This window comes from Micropterus dolomieu, linkage group LG06 (genome assembly GCF_021292245.1).
Source record: "Micropterus dolomieu isolate WLL.071019.BEF.003 ecotype Adirondacks linkage group LG06, ASM2129224v1, whole genome shotgun sequence".
NCBI lineage: Eukaryota > Metazoa > Chordata > Actinopteri > Centrarchiformes > Centrarchidae > Micropterus > Micropterus dolomieu.
Genome location: NC_060155.1, coordinates 13,352,593 through 13,368,334, shown reverse-complemented (window position 1 = coordinate 13,368,334; position 15,742 = coordinate 13,352,593). Strand labels below are relative to the sequence as shown.

Genomic DNA, 15,742 nt, shown 5'->3' with positions numbered 1-15,742 from the left:
ATGACTAACCTTTAACCCTTCAAACTCCACTGCATCAGGCGATCAGACGGTGGGAGACAAAACCGGAGGAATGTTTGATCAGTCAAAAAAAAAAAAAACTGGGCCACTTTTGGAGGCTAGACAGAGTGGCGAGGGCTGGCACAGACAGAGAGCAAAGGCGTTGGTTGACGCTTGTCATCCTCCATTAAGGTTCCTTTGATTGGCCTTTGTGGTCCTGGAAACGGCAAACAGCTGCATGCAAATAGCCCTGTTTCCCCAAGGCTGGCCCCCATTGTTCTGGGCTTGGGTTTGACAGGGACGCTTTCTCTGCAGCATAAAGGAGGGTGTAGCCTTTAGTCAAATAAGAGTGCCCCCACCGTGGTCACAGCAGGAGTGCTTCAAGATTGTTTGTCTTTTTAAGTTGTTTTATTCCCGATATTACTGGTAGCCAACATCTTTGGAAGAAAGAGCAGATCTTAGAGTCAAGCTTTTCCTCCAACAGCGGGGGATGCCTCCATAATCCAATATCCGGAGTGACAGAGTGTTTTGCTCTGGTGGAGTAAAGATTTTCAATGTGTGTTCATAAAGTAGGACAAAAAAATGGAAAACACATTTGAATTCTTAATATTAGGGAACAAAGCATCATCAGTGTTTTGCCTCTTTTTTCCCCTTTGTTCTTCACTGCAGTATTTCTAATCTGTTCAGTGGAACGTTTTGATTTCTGGCCAAGGCATAAAATTAGTTTAGAAAAAATAAAAATTCAAGAAACCACTGCGGTAACCCTTTTATGTATTATATAAAACAAAAGTACACTTCACTGTACCTACACATGCCTCTAACCTGACAAACTAAGTACTAATTCAGCTTACACTGTACTAAGACAGCACTCAAAATGTCCATTTACACATCCCTGAATTTTTAAGGTATCCAGTGTGCAAAAATGCACATGACCGCCCATCACAAGTGACAGACACAGGAGCAAGGTGGGAGATGAGAAAAGAGATTTGGGACTCGCAAAATAACACCTGCTTTTCAAATACAGTCAACACCCCAAGATCTTTTCACTATGCCACAGCGGCTCATGTTTCATTTCAACTGTCGAAATGAGGTGAAACACTGAGAATCTAGTTGGACATATGGCACCATTTCCCATGACACTTTAGTCCCTGCTCTAGTCCACCTTGCTGGGAATTGTTTCTAAAGACAGTGTCAGACAAGACCACAAACCCCGGGGCTACACCCGCCTTTCCCAGACAACTGCTATCAGACACTCTTGATTCCGATACAAGTATTCTAAAATAGAAACTGGCAATATAGGACTGAGTCCATTTGTGGTTAGACGAAGTGCTCTGAGTCATATCTCTTTTCTCTTTCTGGTGATACATGAATTCAGTGTTGCCACTTCAAATTCCAAAGCGATCATTTGTATTCATGGCCATGGCCTTTTCTCTACCGCATCTCTTGAATGTTTTCTTGACTTAAAAAACCCACAGTAGGTGGGAAGAGAGAATCACATGCTCCATGTTGACGCATGTCTTGTTGAAGAGGTTTAGGGGTACGGATTTGTCAATTTGCTAAGGCTAAGTGTGACAGACCCTGCTGCTACCTCTTAACTCCTTAGGTGGGTCCATTTAGAGACAGCTAGATCCTATCACGCTAGATGCAGGCGTGTAATGCCTTCTCTTTTAGGTGAGCAACAAGAATTTAAAGGGAAAATCCAGTTTTCAACCTGGGTCTTATTCTTGTAATTGTGGCCACTTTGACAACTGGGTTATTCTAACTTTGCACAAACCACATACATTCATTGTAAAGATTTGGGAGACGCATCTCAAAACAAATGATATGTGGGCTAACTGCACGAGCACGAGAAGTAAATTTCAATTTTATACACAATTTAAATAAATACCATACTTTCAAGTTTTGGGGAAATATGCTTTTTTTTTTTTCTTGCTCTGAGTTAGATGAGAAGATTGATACTACTTACGTTTGTACAGTAGAATATATAGCCAATTAGCTTGATAAGCACCAGCAGCCTATGACTGAAAACAGGGGGAAACAGCTAAGTTAGCCTGGCTCTCTTGGAAGGTAACAAAATATGCCAACCTGCACGTTTGGATTGTGAAACAAAACCCATTCAAAAATGTGGGGGAGATTCACAAAGAGTGGACTGCAGCTGGAGTCAGTGCTTCAAGAACCACCACGCACAGACGTATGCAAGACATGGGTTTCAGCTGTCGCATTCCTTGTGTCAAGCCACTCTTGAACAAGACACAGCGTCAGAAGCGTCTCGCCTGAGCTAAAGACAAAAAGGACTAGACTGCTGCTTAGTGGTCCGAAGTTATGTTCTCTGATGAAAGTAAATTTTGCATTTCCTTTGGAAATCAAGGTCCCAGAGTCTGGAGGAAGAGAGGAGAGGCACAGAATCCACGTTGCTTGAAGTCTAGTGTAAAGTTTCCACAGTCAGTGATGGTTTGGGGTGCCATGTCATCTGCTGGTGTTGGTCCACTGTGTTTTCTGAGGTCCAAGGTCAACGCAGCCGTCTACCAGGAAGTTTTAGAGCACTTCGTGCTTCCTGCTGCTGACCAACTTTATGGAGATGCAGATTTCATTTTCCAACAGGGCTTGGCACCTGCACACAGTGCCAAAGCTACCAGTACCTGGTTTAAGGACCATGGTATCCCTGTTCTTATTGGCCAGCAAACTCGCCTGACCTTAACCCTATAGAAAATCTATGGGGTATTGTGAAGAGGAAGATGCGATTCGTCAGACCCAACAATGCAGAAGAGCTGAAGGCCACTATCAGAGCAACCTGGGCTCTCATAACACCTGAGCAGTGCCACAGACTGACTCCATGCCACGCCACATTGCTGCAGTAATTCAGGCAAAAGGAGCCCCAACTAAGTATTGAGTGCTGTACATGCTCATACTTTTCATGTTCATACTTTTCAGTTGGCCAACATTTCTAAAAATCATAAGTCTTAAGTAATATTCTAATTTTCGGAGATACTGAATTTGGGATTTTCATTAGTTGTCAGTTTTAATCATAACAATTTAATGAAATAAACATTTGAAATATATCAGTCTGTGTGGAATGAATGTATACATTATACAAGTTTCACTTTTTGTAAGGAATTACTGAAATAAATCAACTTTTTGCTGATATTCTTATTATATGACCAGCACCTGTATAACTGCATTCACCATTCACACTGGTGGAACAGCTACCAGGGGCAATTTCGGGTTCAGTATCTTGCCCAAGGACACTTTGACATGCAGCCTGGAAGAGCTAGGGATTGAACTGTTGACCTTCCGATTAACGGGCAATCTGCTCTACCTCCTGAGCCACAGCCGGCCCACCAGGTTGTAAAGAACCAGGATGTAAAATATACCAGAATTCTCCTTTAAACCGGCAAACTTCTTTATAAAGTATCTAACAACCCCACAACGTAAACAAAATATTTGACATGCAAAGAACGTTCTGTTTTGATGTTGCAGAAAACCAGTCTGGAATTACACAACACACAGAAAATGTTTAAGTTTTGCCACAACTGAACAGTCGACACAGTGGATTATTTTGGTTCAACAGAACAGCTCAGCTGCAGAAGACTGCAGATGAAGAATTTCCCCCAAGGGAGTGAGCACTAAGGAAAAAAGCCAGAAAGTGGAGGCTATAATGACTGTGTCTTAATTTGGCCGCAAGAATCAAGGTTTTCTTCTCTGTCGATTGATTGGATGATCCTTGACCCTGTGGGCACACATCAAAGAAAACTAGCAAGGAAAGAGGGGAGCATCATTACATTACACTAATACGTATAATCCGCTAAATGCAAAGACGGCCGGTGCTTAATGTAAGTCACACTGACAAAAATTATATAGTTGCATAGACATTACCAGGTGTCTTCTTTTGTTCGGTCCATGGACACATCACTCGGATTAAAGCAAAGTATAATTCAACACCTTGTATAGTCCATTGAGAAAACCCTTTCTTTATAATACAAATAACTGTCACAGAGGCTAAACATTTGAAAGGAAAAAAAATGTTCGAAGATGGAAGATGAAAAAACCTATATGTTCCCGGGAGAGTGCCATTTTGACAGAATTAGATCATTGCTTGTTCAATATGTAACACATTGTTGCATCTCTTTTTGTTGGGGAGTTGATGAAACACACAGAAAGAGGTGAGTTAAAGAAACTCTCCCAAGTGCATCAGAGGTATAGTTTCACAGGTTTGATCTACCCTGAGTGATGCTTAACTCCCCTCAAAGCCCATATTTTACCCCTGCACTTAAACCCCAGCTGGATTTTCCGCTCAAGAACACATCTCAGAATAAGTCAGGTGCCTCCCTTAGGGTGGGGATGGAGAGGAAAAAAACAGAGGATGAAGAGGGGGAAAGAGGAGGAGGATGTGGGTTTGTCTCCATCACATGCTTATGTCTCTGTTCTTGTTTGCTGGGGCACAGTCTCTCCATTTCACCCTCCTAATCAAACCCCCCCATCCCTCCACCCAACCATGCCTGTACAGAGCCAAGCCCAGGAGGCTTACTCAGTACGTCACATAGACAAGGTGTCAGGAGAAGCTGCAACTGGAACACGGATTACATGAATAATGAACCAGAGACTACAAGGATGACTAGGAACAGAGATCAGGGTCTTGAGACGATAATGAACCGACAATTTCGATAAGAGACACAGGCTTCCTCTTCATGGAGACGCAGAGCCTGAAGTAGCCTTTAATGCAGTGGTGTTATCACTTTCATTGGGCACAAGTCCATTTCGCTAATTTCGTGTCTCTACACAAACCCACTTGTGTTAAAGTGGATGGAGTTGTGTAGTTGAGGTTTTGCTTATACAGTTTCATCCCAACACAAGACATTTTTGTGACTTTAGTTTGTGCACACAAAAAATAAACCCTTTGATGTATGTTTTGTTTTTCCTCTTTCATTTTGTCATATGTTTTTCATCTAGTGCACATTTCATTGCACATTAAAATACAATTTTTAATGCAATTAAGGAAGAGTCTGTGTTGGCTTACATTAATGGATGATTCTTATCAGGAATGTCCTTAGGACACTTCCTCAACTTCTGCTACCAATGTTTGTCCTCCTGTAGCCCCTTTTTCAGATTGCACATGGCTGCACCAGGACTGGTCAGACAGATTTGTACTGGCACTCCATGTTTCAGGAAAAAACAGTCTATGGTTACAGAGCAGACTCTCACAGACTCTGAGTGCTGCAATCTGCAAGGCAAGGGTCCCATGACAATGGTAGCCGAGCTAACATTACCATCAGCAAGCTAATTGGGTAGCAGGTTTACTGCAGCAGGTTGGTTAACAAAATTGGCTGAATTTTTCCCTTTGCAGTACATTTTCAAGCACTGTTGGAATGCCTTCCATCAGTGTTTACCTTCTTCTACAGTAGTAGCCAAGCTAGCAATGCTACCAAAAATTAGCCTACGGACACTTTGTTCTCCATCGAGCATGTGATCGAAGTAGTGCCTCGAGAGTCTCTCGTGCATACAAAGGTATTGCTAACACACTGCATAGTACACATTCAGATGTACATACGTACAGGGGATGCCTTTGTGGATTTTTATACAGCTCCGTTTGAAGTCTCTCTGAGATGTATCAGGAAAGTCACAAAAAAACACATCCATGCGCATTCCTTGGCAGTAACCCCCTGCTATCTCTGGAACACTGACCACTTTGATTGGCTAGAGCGTGATGACCTTGCCTCATTCCCTTCCACCAGCATTCCGGTCAATGTGAGCAGAAAACAGGAGCACTGATAAGAGATTCACAAATGGGGAGATCTTGATGACAGACAGTTTCCTGCACCTCAACTTCGATGAGGCCATTGTGCCTCGCACAATCAAAGGGGATATATGCTACAAGAAGGGGTCAATGCCGATAGCGCAAGGCAAACAAAAAGGTTCTTTGTGCTTCGCTGTTTCTGACTTTTTTCTTGCTGCGTATTTATTCAATTTCCTGCGCGGCAGGAGAGGGCTTCCTTATCTTAGACTGTTTATACCTGCAAATCGGGTGGTGGCCTTTTGTTTGCTGGTGACCCACCCTGAGGTGACATTTAATTCCTGGACAAAAAAATGTGTGGTCATGCTCTATGGCGCAGCCTCTCAGCCCGAGGAGATTACTAATATAGTGAATGCAACAGAGCTGCATTCATGGCCTGTAGTGAGAGCTAGCCAGCAGACAGAGAGAGAGAGAGAGAGAGAGAGAGAGAGATCCAATACAAGCTACTACACCAATTCAAATATGACCATAAGCCTTGCAAAAGTGAGTGAAATGAACAAGAAACTATTGGTAAGCAAATCAAAGTGGAACCAGTTTCATATATATTACTGATGACTGATATTTACAAATCAGTACCTCTCTGTTTTTTTTTCTCTGTCTCAAGAACAGACACATCAGAAAATCTATGCGTACACTAAAACACACACTTGATTTACAGAAAGCACACAAAAGCACATTTACAGAATCCATCATAATTTATTTTATTGATTGCCATCCTTTTCCCCACTGCTGACATTAGTTTTAACACCAGCATTTACTGTGTAAATCATAACCAGCAGTAATAAAAAAAAAATGCAAGACCTGAGCTGTTATGACATTTCTGATAAGGAGCGAGGAGGACAGGCAGAGACAAATGCATCATTTTAAAACAATTTTCACACAGAGTAAATATAATTGTAGCCTTGCTCTCTTTTTCTTTTCTAACAGTGAGGGGCTTTTGTTCAAATGGCCTTTGTGGTCTTTCACACATGTGACGTGTCTCCAAAATCAAGCTCTCTTTAACAAATTAATGCTAAAAATGTATGTGACTAAAAAACAGCTGGAGTGGCTGTGCTTAAAAAAGAAAATTCACTGCCGCAGGTATTTAGTCAGAGCAACAATCTGCTTTGATTGCTTTAGCACAATGTCCCTTTGGTGTTAAATGTTATGTGCCTGCTTTTGTTTTTGCATGTTTGTTTAGCTCTTGTGCTCTTGTGTGTTTTTTGTTCAAATTAAATTAGTTCTGACATGCCTCCAAGCTATTTAAAAGTATTGGGTGAACGTTAAAACCACACTAAAATCCGACAGGTTCCTGTTGCTTCCGTAAATACTTTTGTCTCTGTTCCAAACATGATTTATATTGTTGGCAAACACCTCACTCACAAAGAAAGAAAAAACTCTACATCTTCTATAGTGCAGACTTGATTTTATTTGAAACCCCTCTGCTTCCTCTCAAGATTAAATGCATTACTTTGTTATGACAGCTGAACCCTCCTGTGAAGCAGTTACACCGAGCAAATCCAAAAGTTTAGATTCTGAAGGCAAACTACTTCGTGGATGTAAGCCGGACTCATCTATTATTTGAAATAGGTTGCCTGGAGACAAAAAAAGGTGTGGACAGCATTTAAGATGTGAAAGAGTGCAGTGGGCATCTGGTCCAATGTTTATACAACTTGTTAGCATAAGGGGTATGAATTGAGCAGCTCTGTGATGCTGCGAGCGAGTGGGATTTAAAGACTGCTTAACAAATGAAATCAAACTGTCAGAAAACTGTAGCTCCTAGCCCATTAAATTAAGTGTTTGTTCATCAACTGACTGTATAACAGCAACTTTTCACATCCAAACACACAATGAAGATCAAGCTTCTCTCATAAAGGCAAAAGAGGTTTGCTCTCACATTCGCATACTGGATGGAAACATTTTGTGCTGCTTTTTGCTTAATAAAAAAACGCACTCAGGAAATCGCCATTGCAATAAATCTAGGATGACCCTTTCAGGGGTGATATTGTATTTCATTTCCTCTGAGCAAAAAACTGATCCTTGGATTCATGTGACTCTGGCTCATTTCAATTTCATGTTCTCTTATGATTCAAAACTTTCCAGGTTCCCAGTTATTATAAATACAGCATGTTGTTACACAACGCTATACAAAAATATATCTGGTGCTCTGTGTGGAAACCGAAAAGCTGCATTCAGCTACATGTTGTGGAAAAGTGCTGACAAAACTGTAGTAGAAATAAAGACAAAAAACAATCATGATGATTTATCTGCCTCCATATGGCTCTCAATCTACAAGAAAGTCCATTCCAGATGATAAACCCCTGCCTTATTTCTTGAAATGCCTCCAGTTGGGCAGAATTTCCATGCAAGACTGATACATTAGAATTTTTTTTCTCCCTCTGTGCTAGTAGTTCTCACCACACAGATTGACCAGTCATCTGTGAATCTCCCATGGTTTAGCTGATAATTCATGATCGCCCTGCCACAGGCCCGCAACATTCAATATGAATTATAAAATGGCAAGCCAAGCATATCAATGGATGACAGGCTGGATGTGTATGGCCCGGGGCCAGAGAGGAGTTACAGCACAATAGCTTCCCCATTCAGTCAACCCCAGGACTGGAAATACCAGTGTGGCATGAGGGAGGGTCTTCCATCAGCACAATGTATGGCACTGCTTTAGACAAATGTTTTGCTGAGACATATTGTTAACCTTTACAACCTTTTTGAAGGGAAACACAAGCATGCTGGTATGCTCAACCAAGGAATATTTCGCAATCAAAACAATCTCCCTAAGACAGAAATGTATGATGTTTTATCCAGAGCAGCTCAAACTAATAAAAAAAAATCATTTTTAAGGAATCTACTGTTCCTTTTTGAGTCTACTGAATGGATTATTGAAAAGCATTATAACGTCTCTCATTCACTCACCCTGCCTATGTTGGAACACTTTAGGACCTAAACAAATACTCTTCTGATCCCTGTTTCTGCAGATATGACACAGCTATCCAACATAAACCACTTAATCTTTTACATTTCCCCTTTGTGCTGTATTTAGATATCAAGGCAGAGGTGCCTGCTCTCCTTTTGGCATTTAAACACAACAGTGTTGACACTGACTGCACGACATAATCCCCCCACAATCTGGCTTTCTTTACTTTAAAGACTCAGATAACAGTTCTCATTCACTCACAGCAGGTATGTGCCTGTACACTTGTCCAACCTTTGTGGCGGCTCCCTTTGATAGTGGTCATCTTCTTTCATATGTGTAGACTGGGCGGTCTGAAACATCTAAAACAAATCTGATACCTGCATGACCTACTTTTGCCTAGCAGTAGCGTCATTTTATACATCTGTTATATAATGGCACAAGGAGGTGGGAGAAATGTACAAATACAAACAAGAAATAGCATCTATGGAAAACCAGTGTGGTGTGTGTTTTCTCTGCACCATTACACCCAATTAAAAATATTAAAAAGATAAAAATTTGACATTATTTAAAGTTATAATCCTTATGATTTTCAGGTGATCAAAACCAATTTTTGATGGTATTTAATTATGGCCTGCAGTTTTTAGCAATAGCCATTAAATATATTTACATTCTGTAATTATTTTTCTATATATTAGTTTTCATTGTTAGTGGTGGGGTCCGCCATTGCTCCACTGGATTCAAACTGCCCTTGCCCACAAAATAAATTCACAGGAAAACAACAAATGAATGTAATCCAGCATTACAGTTCAATTTTATGTCAATTATATCAGCCTCACTGTTTACTGACTTTACACTGTATCAGGGATGTAGGTCACTGCCAATGCAAACCTAACATTTTTTTACCTTAAAGATGGGATAAGCGATTCTGGAGAAATCAATTTCCATGACAAATACCATGATATAGAGCAAACAACGACACAGTATAATGTAACTCATTTTAGCTAGGTTGCGGGGTTAGCAAACTGCTGATACAGTTGCTGGTGTGAAGCTAACACACAGAGAAGAACGAGACGGTCCCAGAGCCAGCACAATAGCTCCAAACAGCGATACTCTCAACAGCTATCTTATAACTATAGCTAACATCAGAACAACAGCACATCTTGGCAAAACACACACACAGAATTGACAGCTATTGGACTATGAGGAGATATTCGCTGAATCTGACAAAAAGACGTGTATTGTAAAGTTGTAATCCTTAAGATTTCAATCCCGTTTGATTTGGCGACACCTGTGGTTACTTGTGGTAGGACTAACAACATGTGCGGTTTAATACTACAAGTCACAGAATTCAGGGTGCAGCAAACCAAATTATTCTCATTTTAATAATGAAGTCAAGCAGTAATTGGCAACTGTGATCTGATTTCATGCTGCACACAGCATGAGTCTTTGTACAGCAGGGCACAGTGAAGTGGGTTGGTTACCTAGAGAAGTTGGTGTACAGCCTGTTGCCTGCAGCTCTTCATCTAACAGCTCACTGTGGCTGCCCCATCTTGTTGAATTACTCCTTGCAAACTAATCCGCTATCATAAAAATGGCCAAAATGACATTGTTTTTTTGGCGCATGTTTGATGAACAATAGCGGTCAGTGCTAATCTCACTGGCAAACACATTGCATTTTCTGTGACTATGTCATAATAAATGCTTAAAATGTGAAGCTGCAGCAGTAGGAAATGTTCAGTTTGTATTAGCAGTAACTTAATACAGATACAATTTTTTCCGCGAAGGTCGCCACTAACACCTTGGTCGTAATACTGCAAATGTAAGGGCTTTTATCAGTGGGCCATAGACTCAATCGTCATTGTGTTAACTCATTCTGCAATAGTCACTTAAGAAATTCATTTAAATAGAAATCTTCATGATCATTACTTTAATACTTCACATTAAAAGCATTCAATTGGCTGAACACGGGGTGGCTTTTATAGTAAAGCAGTCACACAGAGGTCAGCATTAAGCGCGACTGTTCATAAAAAGTGCATCTACAAAACAAGAAAACACATCTTTTCTGCATTTTTTGTCAGCTTATAATATTGTGCACTGTAAAGCACTGTAAAGCCGAGCGGAGCTGCCGATTCAGGTGATAATACTGGGTTCATCACTACGCGCAACCATCATCATTTGATACACCCTTTATATAAAAATATTGATTGATTATAGACACTTTAAGGATTATAACTTTAAATGAATGTCCCTTTATAGAAAATACTAAAATAATCTATGCTCGGCCTTAATATGGCTTATGAAAACACAGGCCCGTCTGATGTTCATGCTTTTCACTGGCCAGGAAAGTCAACACCGGGAGAGAGAAAAATCATTTTCTTTTCACGAGCATTTCAAAGTGTGAAGAATGTTTTGGGTGAAGATGATAACCTGATTATAGTCTCTCCTGGTGAGGGACAGGAGACAATTATCAAGTAGAGTTTTTGTTGCAGGGACTCTGATGGAAACGTAGATCATAAGCGCTGGGATGCAGGCCCTCAGGGCTGGACAGGCTGAAGGTGAGTGGCATGTGGATAGAATCAGATATTGTTTTCAGAGGGAGCCACACACACACACACACACAAATTCCTTTATTGACAGATGGGCAAATATGCATTCTTAGGCCTTGAGAGTCCTCACATCAACTGAAACTCAAAACCTGGACTTTCTGCATACCAAAGCAGTATTCCTATTTAAGAAATTCAACGGGACTATTCAACTCAGTTTCAAAGCCAGACCAAATCAGAGGGCTATTCTTCAAATGCCTCAGTAAAACTCTTCCATATTATCTATAATTGCTAATCTACAAGAAAAAAAACCATCTCTGCTTGAAAGACTGCTGGGATAGCCTGTTCCATAGCAGTATGTCTTTGTTAACAAATTGTAGACCACAGACAGACCTAAAATAAAACGGCAAGAGAAATCTATCACAGAACAAAACAGCAAGAGAGAAGAAAAAGCAAAATCTAAATTGTAAAGGAAGCACCCCAAATAACGTGCTTCAACATCTATCCGTAATCAATGCTTGGCACACAAGCATGTGATTTTGGGTTACTTTATTTCCCGGTACAATGGGACTGAAAGGGGGAAAAATGTAATGATCATCATTAAGCAGACATACCAACATCAGTGGTTTTGATGGGCATGTAACAGATGGGAGTGTTTTGTGACAATACGTGTAATTACAGCCAAATGTACTATAAGAGCCTTGGGATGTCATTGTAGACAATTAAAAACACTGACACATTCTTTCCCAGTTCCTGAGTCTGGCTCTGAATCAAGGGCCCTGCATTTGATGGTTTCAGGTGTACTGGCTACACAGAACGATCTGACTTAGACGCAAATAAAAAATGCATCTATTCTCTGCGGCGCCAGTGCCTGGTGCACACAATCTGTTATAAAGCTCTTAGTGGAGAAAAGGGGCAGTTATGAACCTTTAGGGGAAGGTCTCTGACACGCCGTTTGAGTGTTGTTCTGTAAGTGGAGACGTGTACCAGTCAATGTGTCCATGGGTTGCCAGGAATATTCAGTGTACTCAGTACAAAGTGTTTGAAACACCTTTTTCAAACTCCAAGGGTAAAACCACTGAAGAGGAACTATTAGCACACACTGAAGAATGTGTGCTAATACATTCACCACATTCATAAGCTGAATAATAAGTGGCTTCTTTAAAGGTTGACCAGAATCACATTAACACTACTCACCGCCACGTAACTCCATGGTAACTCACCTTGTGAATAGTGAAAGCAAAAGAGAAGGAGCAAGAGGCAGCGAAACACTGGACACCTCCACAGTGCAGAGGCCATTGTGTGCTGTATGCAAACGATCCAGGAGCCCAGTGGCTAATAATCGTGGTTCAGTGTGTTGCGGTGGGAGAGTGGAATGCTGGAGCGCTGGATGTCAACGATCAGTAGTTCTCGACGAAGCATCACCAGTCATCTTCTCATCTGGAATAAAAGGAGAGGAAAGAGCATGAAAATGGGGGACATTTGTGGTGTTTTATGTCCAAATTCTACACATGTGCATTGCAGTAAAATTAGTCATGCGTAAGTAGCTTATGAAATGTAGTGGAATACAAAACTGAACACCATTAAAAACAAGACTCCTGACTGCTGTTTGATTGAATACACAAAAGCATTTTTCATGTTCAAACTTTGTTCTCAAATGTTTATGAGATGAAAACAAAGCGGGTAGCGCCCGGTGCTCGGCACTTATTCAGAACTCTGCGGTGTGTTACAACTGAATGTTTACACTGCCTCATTCTCCCACTCTTCCCTGTTCCACCTTCCCCTTTTACTTCCAGAGCCCCGCGGGAGAGAGCTCGTCGCTCCGGCAACACGTTCACGCAGGACGCCATTAGAGACACAGCTGCTTTGTGAGCTACATTTGCCTCCTTCCTTATCAAGGGGTGGCAAAAACAGCCCTTTGTCTGCAAAAGCAGCAAAAGGTTAGAGCCTGAGACAGACTAACACACCAGACAGATAAGCCGCTTACCAAAGTCAAACACGGTGGAGGGATGTGTTGTGTCATATGTGAAATGCCATGCACACACACACACACATTTGCATGCCTGCACAAACAAATAGCCAAGGACATGCATGCTCCCGCCGACACAGACCCACATCCAGAGATATCATCAACACACACACACGTGCTGACATAATATATTTTGTTTATTCCCACATGTGGTTGCCATCCAGCATCTCCCCAGTGCGCGTACACACACACACACACACACATATCCATAAACAGGATTGGTCACTTGGTAGCGGTCTCTATGCAGACAAGGGTGAATGTTTCCTATTTCTGAATGCTGCTCCTCCAGAGCCACCCGTCAACCAACCTGATTATTTTATAATGAACCTAAATTTGAGCAGCAGAGCAGTCATCTCTGATCGCCTTCCGGGCCTCGCTAATGCGCTTGGATATTTTTGGCAATGTGAAAACCCACAAAACAAGGGAAGCTTTCATATTAGAATACCGAGTAATAATTTAAGTCACTACTGGATTTATCCTATACATGACCAATGCCTGGTCACGGCATAATAGCTGAAAAAAAGCCCTACTGGATCTGCACCTATAGCCTGACACAGCCTGAGAGTGTTTATTGTTATTTGAGGTCACACTGGCCGAGCGGTTCTGCAGCACAGTCTGAGCCAAGGAAACACACATATGGCTAACTTATAATTTATCAGTTAAACTTGGGTGGTTTTTATAGGAATTGTGGTTTTATTTGTCTTCCAGTTGTTTATCCGCCAGTGGCGCCGAACCAGATCAGATAAGAATGAAATGGAGGGTACAAGCTCTCCTGCACGGAAAGTCTCGCACCACAAGTCTACTGAGGCTGCTCATACTCTCAGGTCTTCAAACAACACTGCCATCAGTTCAATATTGGACAGAACACCAAATATCCAGAGACACACGTGACTTCTTCCTCAGCCATTTATCTTCTGCAAATATGAGGCCTGGGGCCATGGGGTAACCATAATGGTGGTTGACAGGAGGAGATTGGAAACTGTTGGGGGGACATCCCCCTGCCCTTCTGGCCTGCTGAGCCCGCTGAGCCACTCAGCCCATGCAGACACCAGGGGGCGAGAGCCTGCCAGGCCTCACAGATGTAGACTTGCCCTCACCACCCCGGGGTTCTTTCTCCTGATCAGCCGTCGCCCCGCTGAGTAACATGTCTCCTTTCTCCCTTAAGCTTGTGGAGGACACAGCAATGCTCATCTTCCCAAAAACACTGTTTTGTTTGGTGGGATTTCTGCACTGACTCGGTCTGGACTTGAGATAAAAGGATTAGGCGATTAACATTGTGATGCTTTACACAAGTACTGACAGACGTATCATAATTTCACATCGGGGGTGGGGGGAGGGGTTGTGGGGGGCTAAGATGTTCTCAAGCAGAAAATGATTTTAGAGGTAAGTGAGGCATCGTTAACCCCTCAGAGATTGAGCTGAGGAATTATCTACACAACCACCCCCCACCCACGCCCCACCCCAGAAGTCTGGGAATTGAGGTTACTTGTTTCTTGGCCAGCGATTTTCGCATAATGATCAACGTGTTCCACTGAGGCAGATAAAAAAAGGTACACAGTTATGACTAACTGTCACCACCTACACTAAATCTAATGAGCTCAAACATATAATATACACCAGAAGACCACTGACTAAATAAAAGTTATTCATTTTCATCTGCGCCTTGAGCTCCTCTTCCTAAAAGAAAAAAAAAAATCCAAGTATATATATTCCCTCAGGCTTTCTCTCTCTATTAACAGTATATCTTTCTGGAAACCAGGCAGAAAAAGACACCAATAAAATGAAAAATGATATGCAAACATTCACGACATCTGTTTTTCTTTTGTCTCCTATACATACAGAGTGGAAACCCAAGGAGAGAAATCTATCATCAGTTAAGATAATGGGGAAAATCACAGTCCACAGCCAATTTTTCACATTGGCCTGATAGAAATAATAAGCAAGCATTTAAAAGAGGACGGCGGGCAATTAAAACATAATTAAAATAAATGGATAGAAGGAGACAGCCCACATGTCTTAACATGCAATACAAGGCTGTGTGCAACAGCCGGCTGAATGAATGCGAGTCTCCTTTGACAAAGCTTGTGTCTGCCTCACTCAAGCTGGAGAGGCGTCCAGTGAAAGAGAGTGAGAGACAGGGGGAGTTTGGGAGTTTCTAAGCCAGGAGGGACTAAATGGATGGGAGAGGGAGAGCAGAGGAGGAGAAGAATGGAAGGGGGAGAAAAGAAAGGGGCGGTAGGGTCACCGTGGAGGATTGACAGCCTGTGAGTGTGGCCTGACCTCCTGGGTTCGCCTCCAAGTTTTCTCCACAGGCTTAGAGAAGACAAAAATAAAGCCCAGGAATGTTAATTTATTTTCAATTGTCAACGCCGAGAAGAGAGAGATAAAGAGCGCATACATACATATCAAGTAAAACTGGAACAAAACTAATGCACCAAGTCCAAGTGTAAGCTGGAAACCTACAAGTGAAATAG

The 15,742-nt window shown here is 41.8% G+C and overlaps 1 protein-coding gene across 5 annotated transcripts in view; it reads right to left on the bottom strand.

Moving 5' to 3' along the window:
- LOC123972400 (adhesion G protein-coupled receptor L2-like) overlaps window positions 1–15,742 on the bottom strand; it is a 126,765-nt gene that overhangs the window by 54,258 nt on the left and 56,765 nt on the right. For all 5 annotated transcript variants that reach the window (XM_046051895.1, XM_046051896.1, XM_046051897.1 and 2 more), the window contains one exon: window positions 12,463–12,679. In XM_046051895.1, coding sequence (XP_045907851.1) covers window positions 12,463–12,538 — 76 coding nt within the window. In that variant the 5' untranslated portion in view covers window positions 12,539–12,679. The remainder of the gene's footprint in view (window positions 1–12,462; window positions 12,680–15,742) is intronic.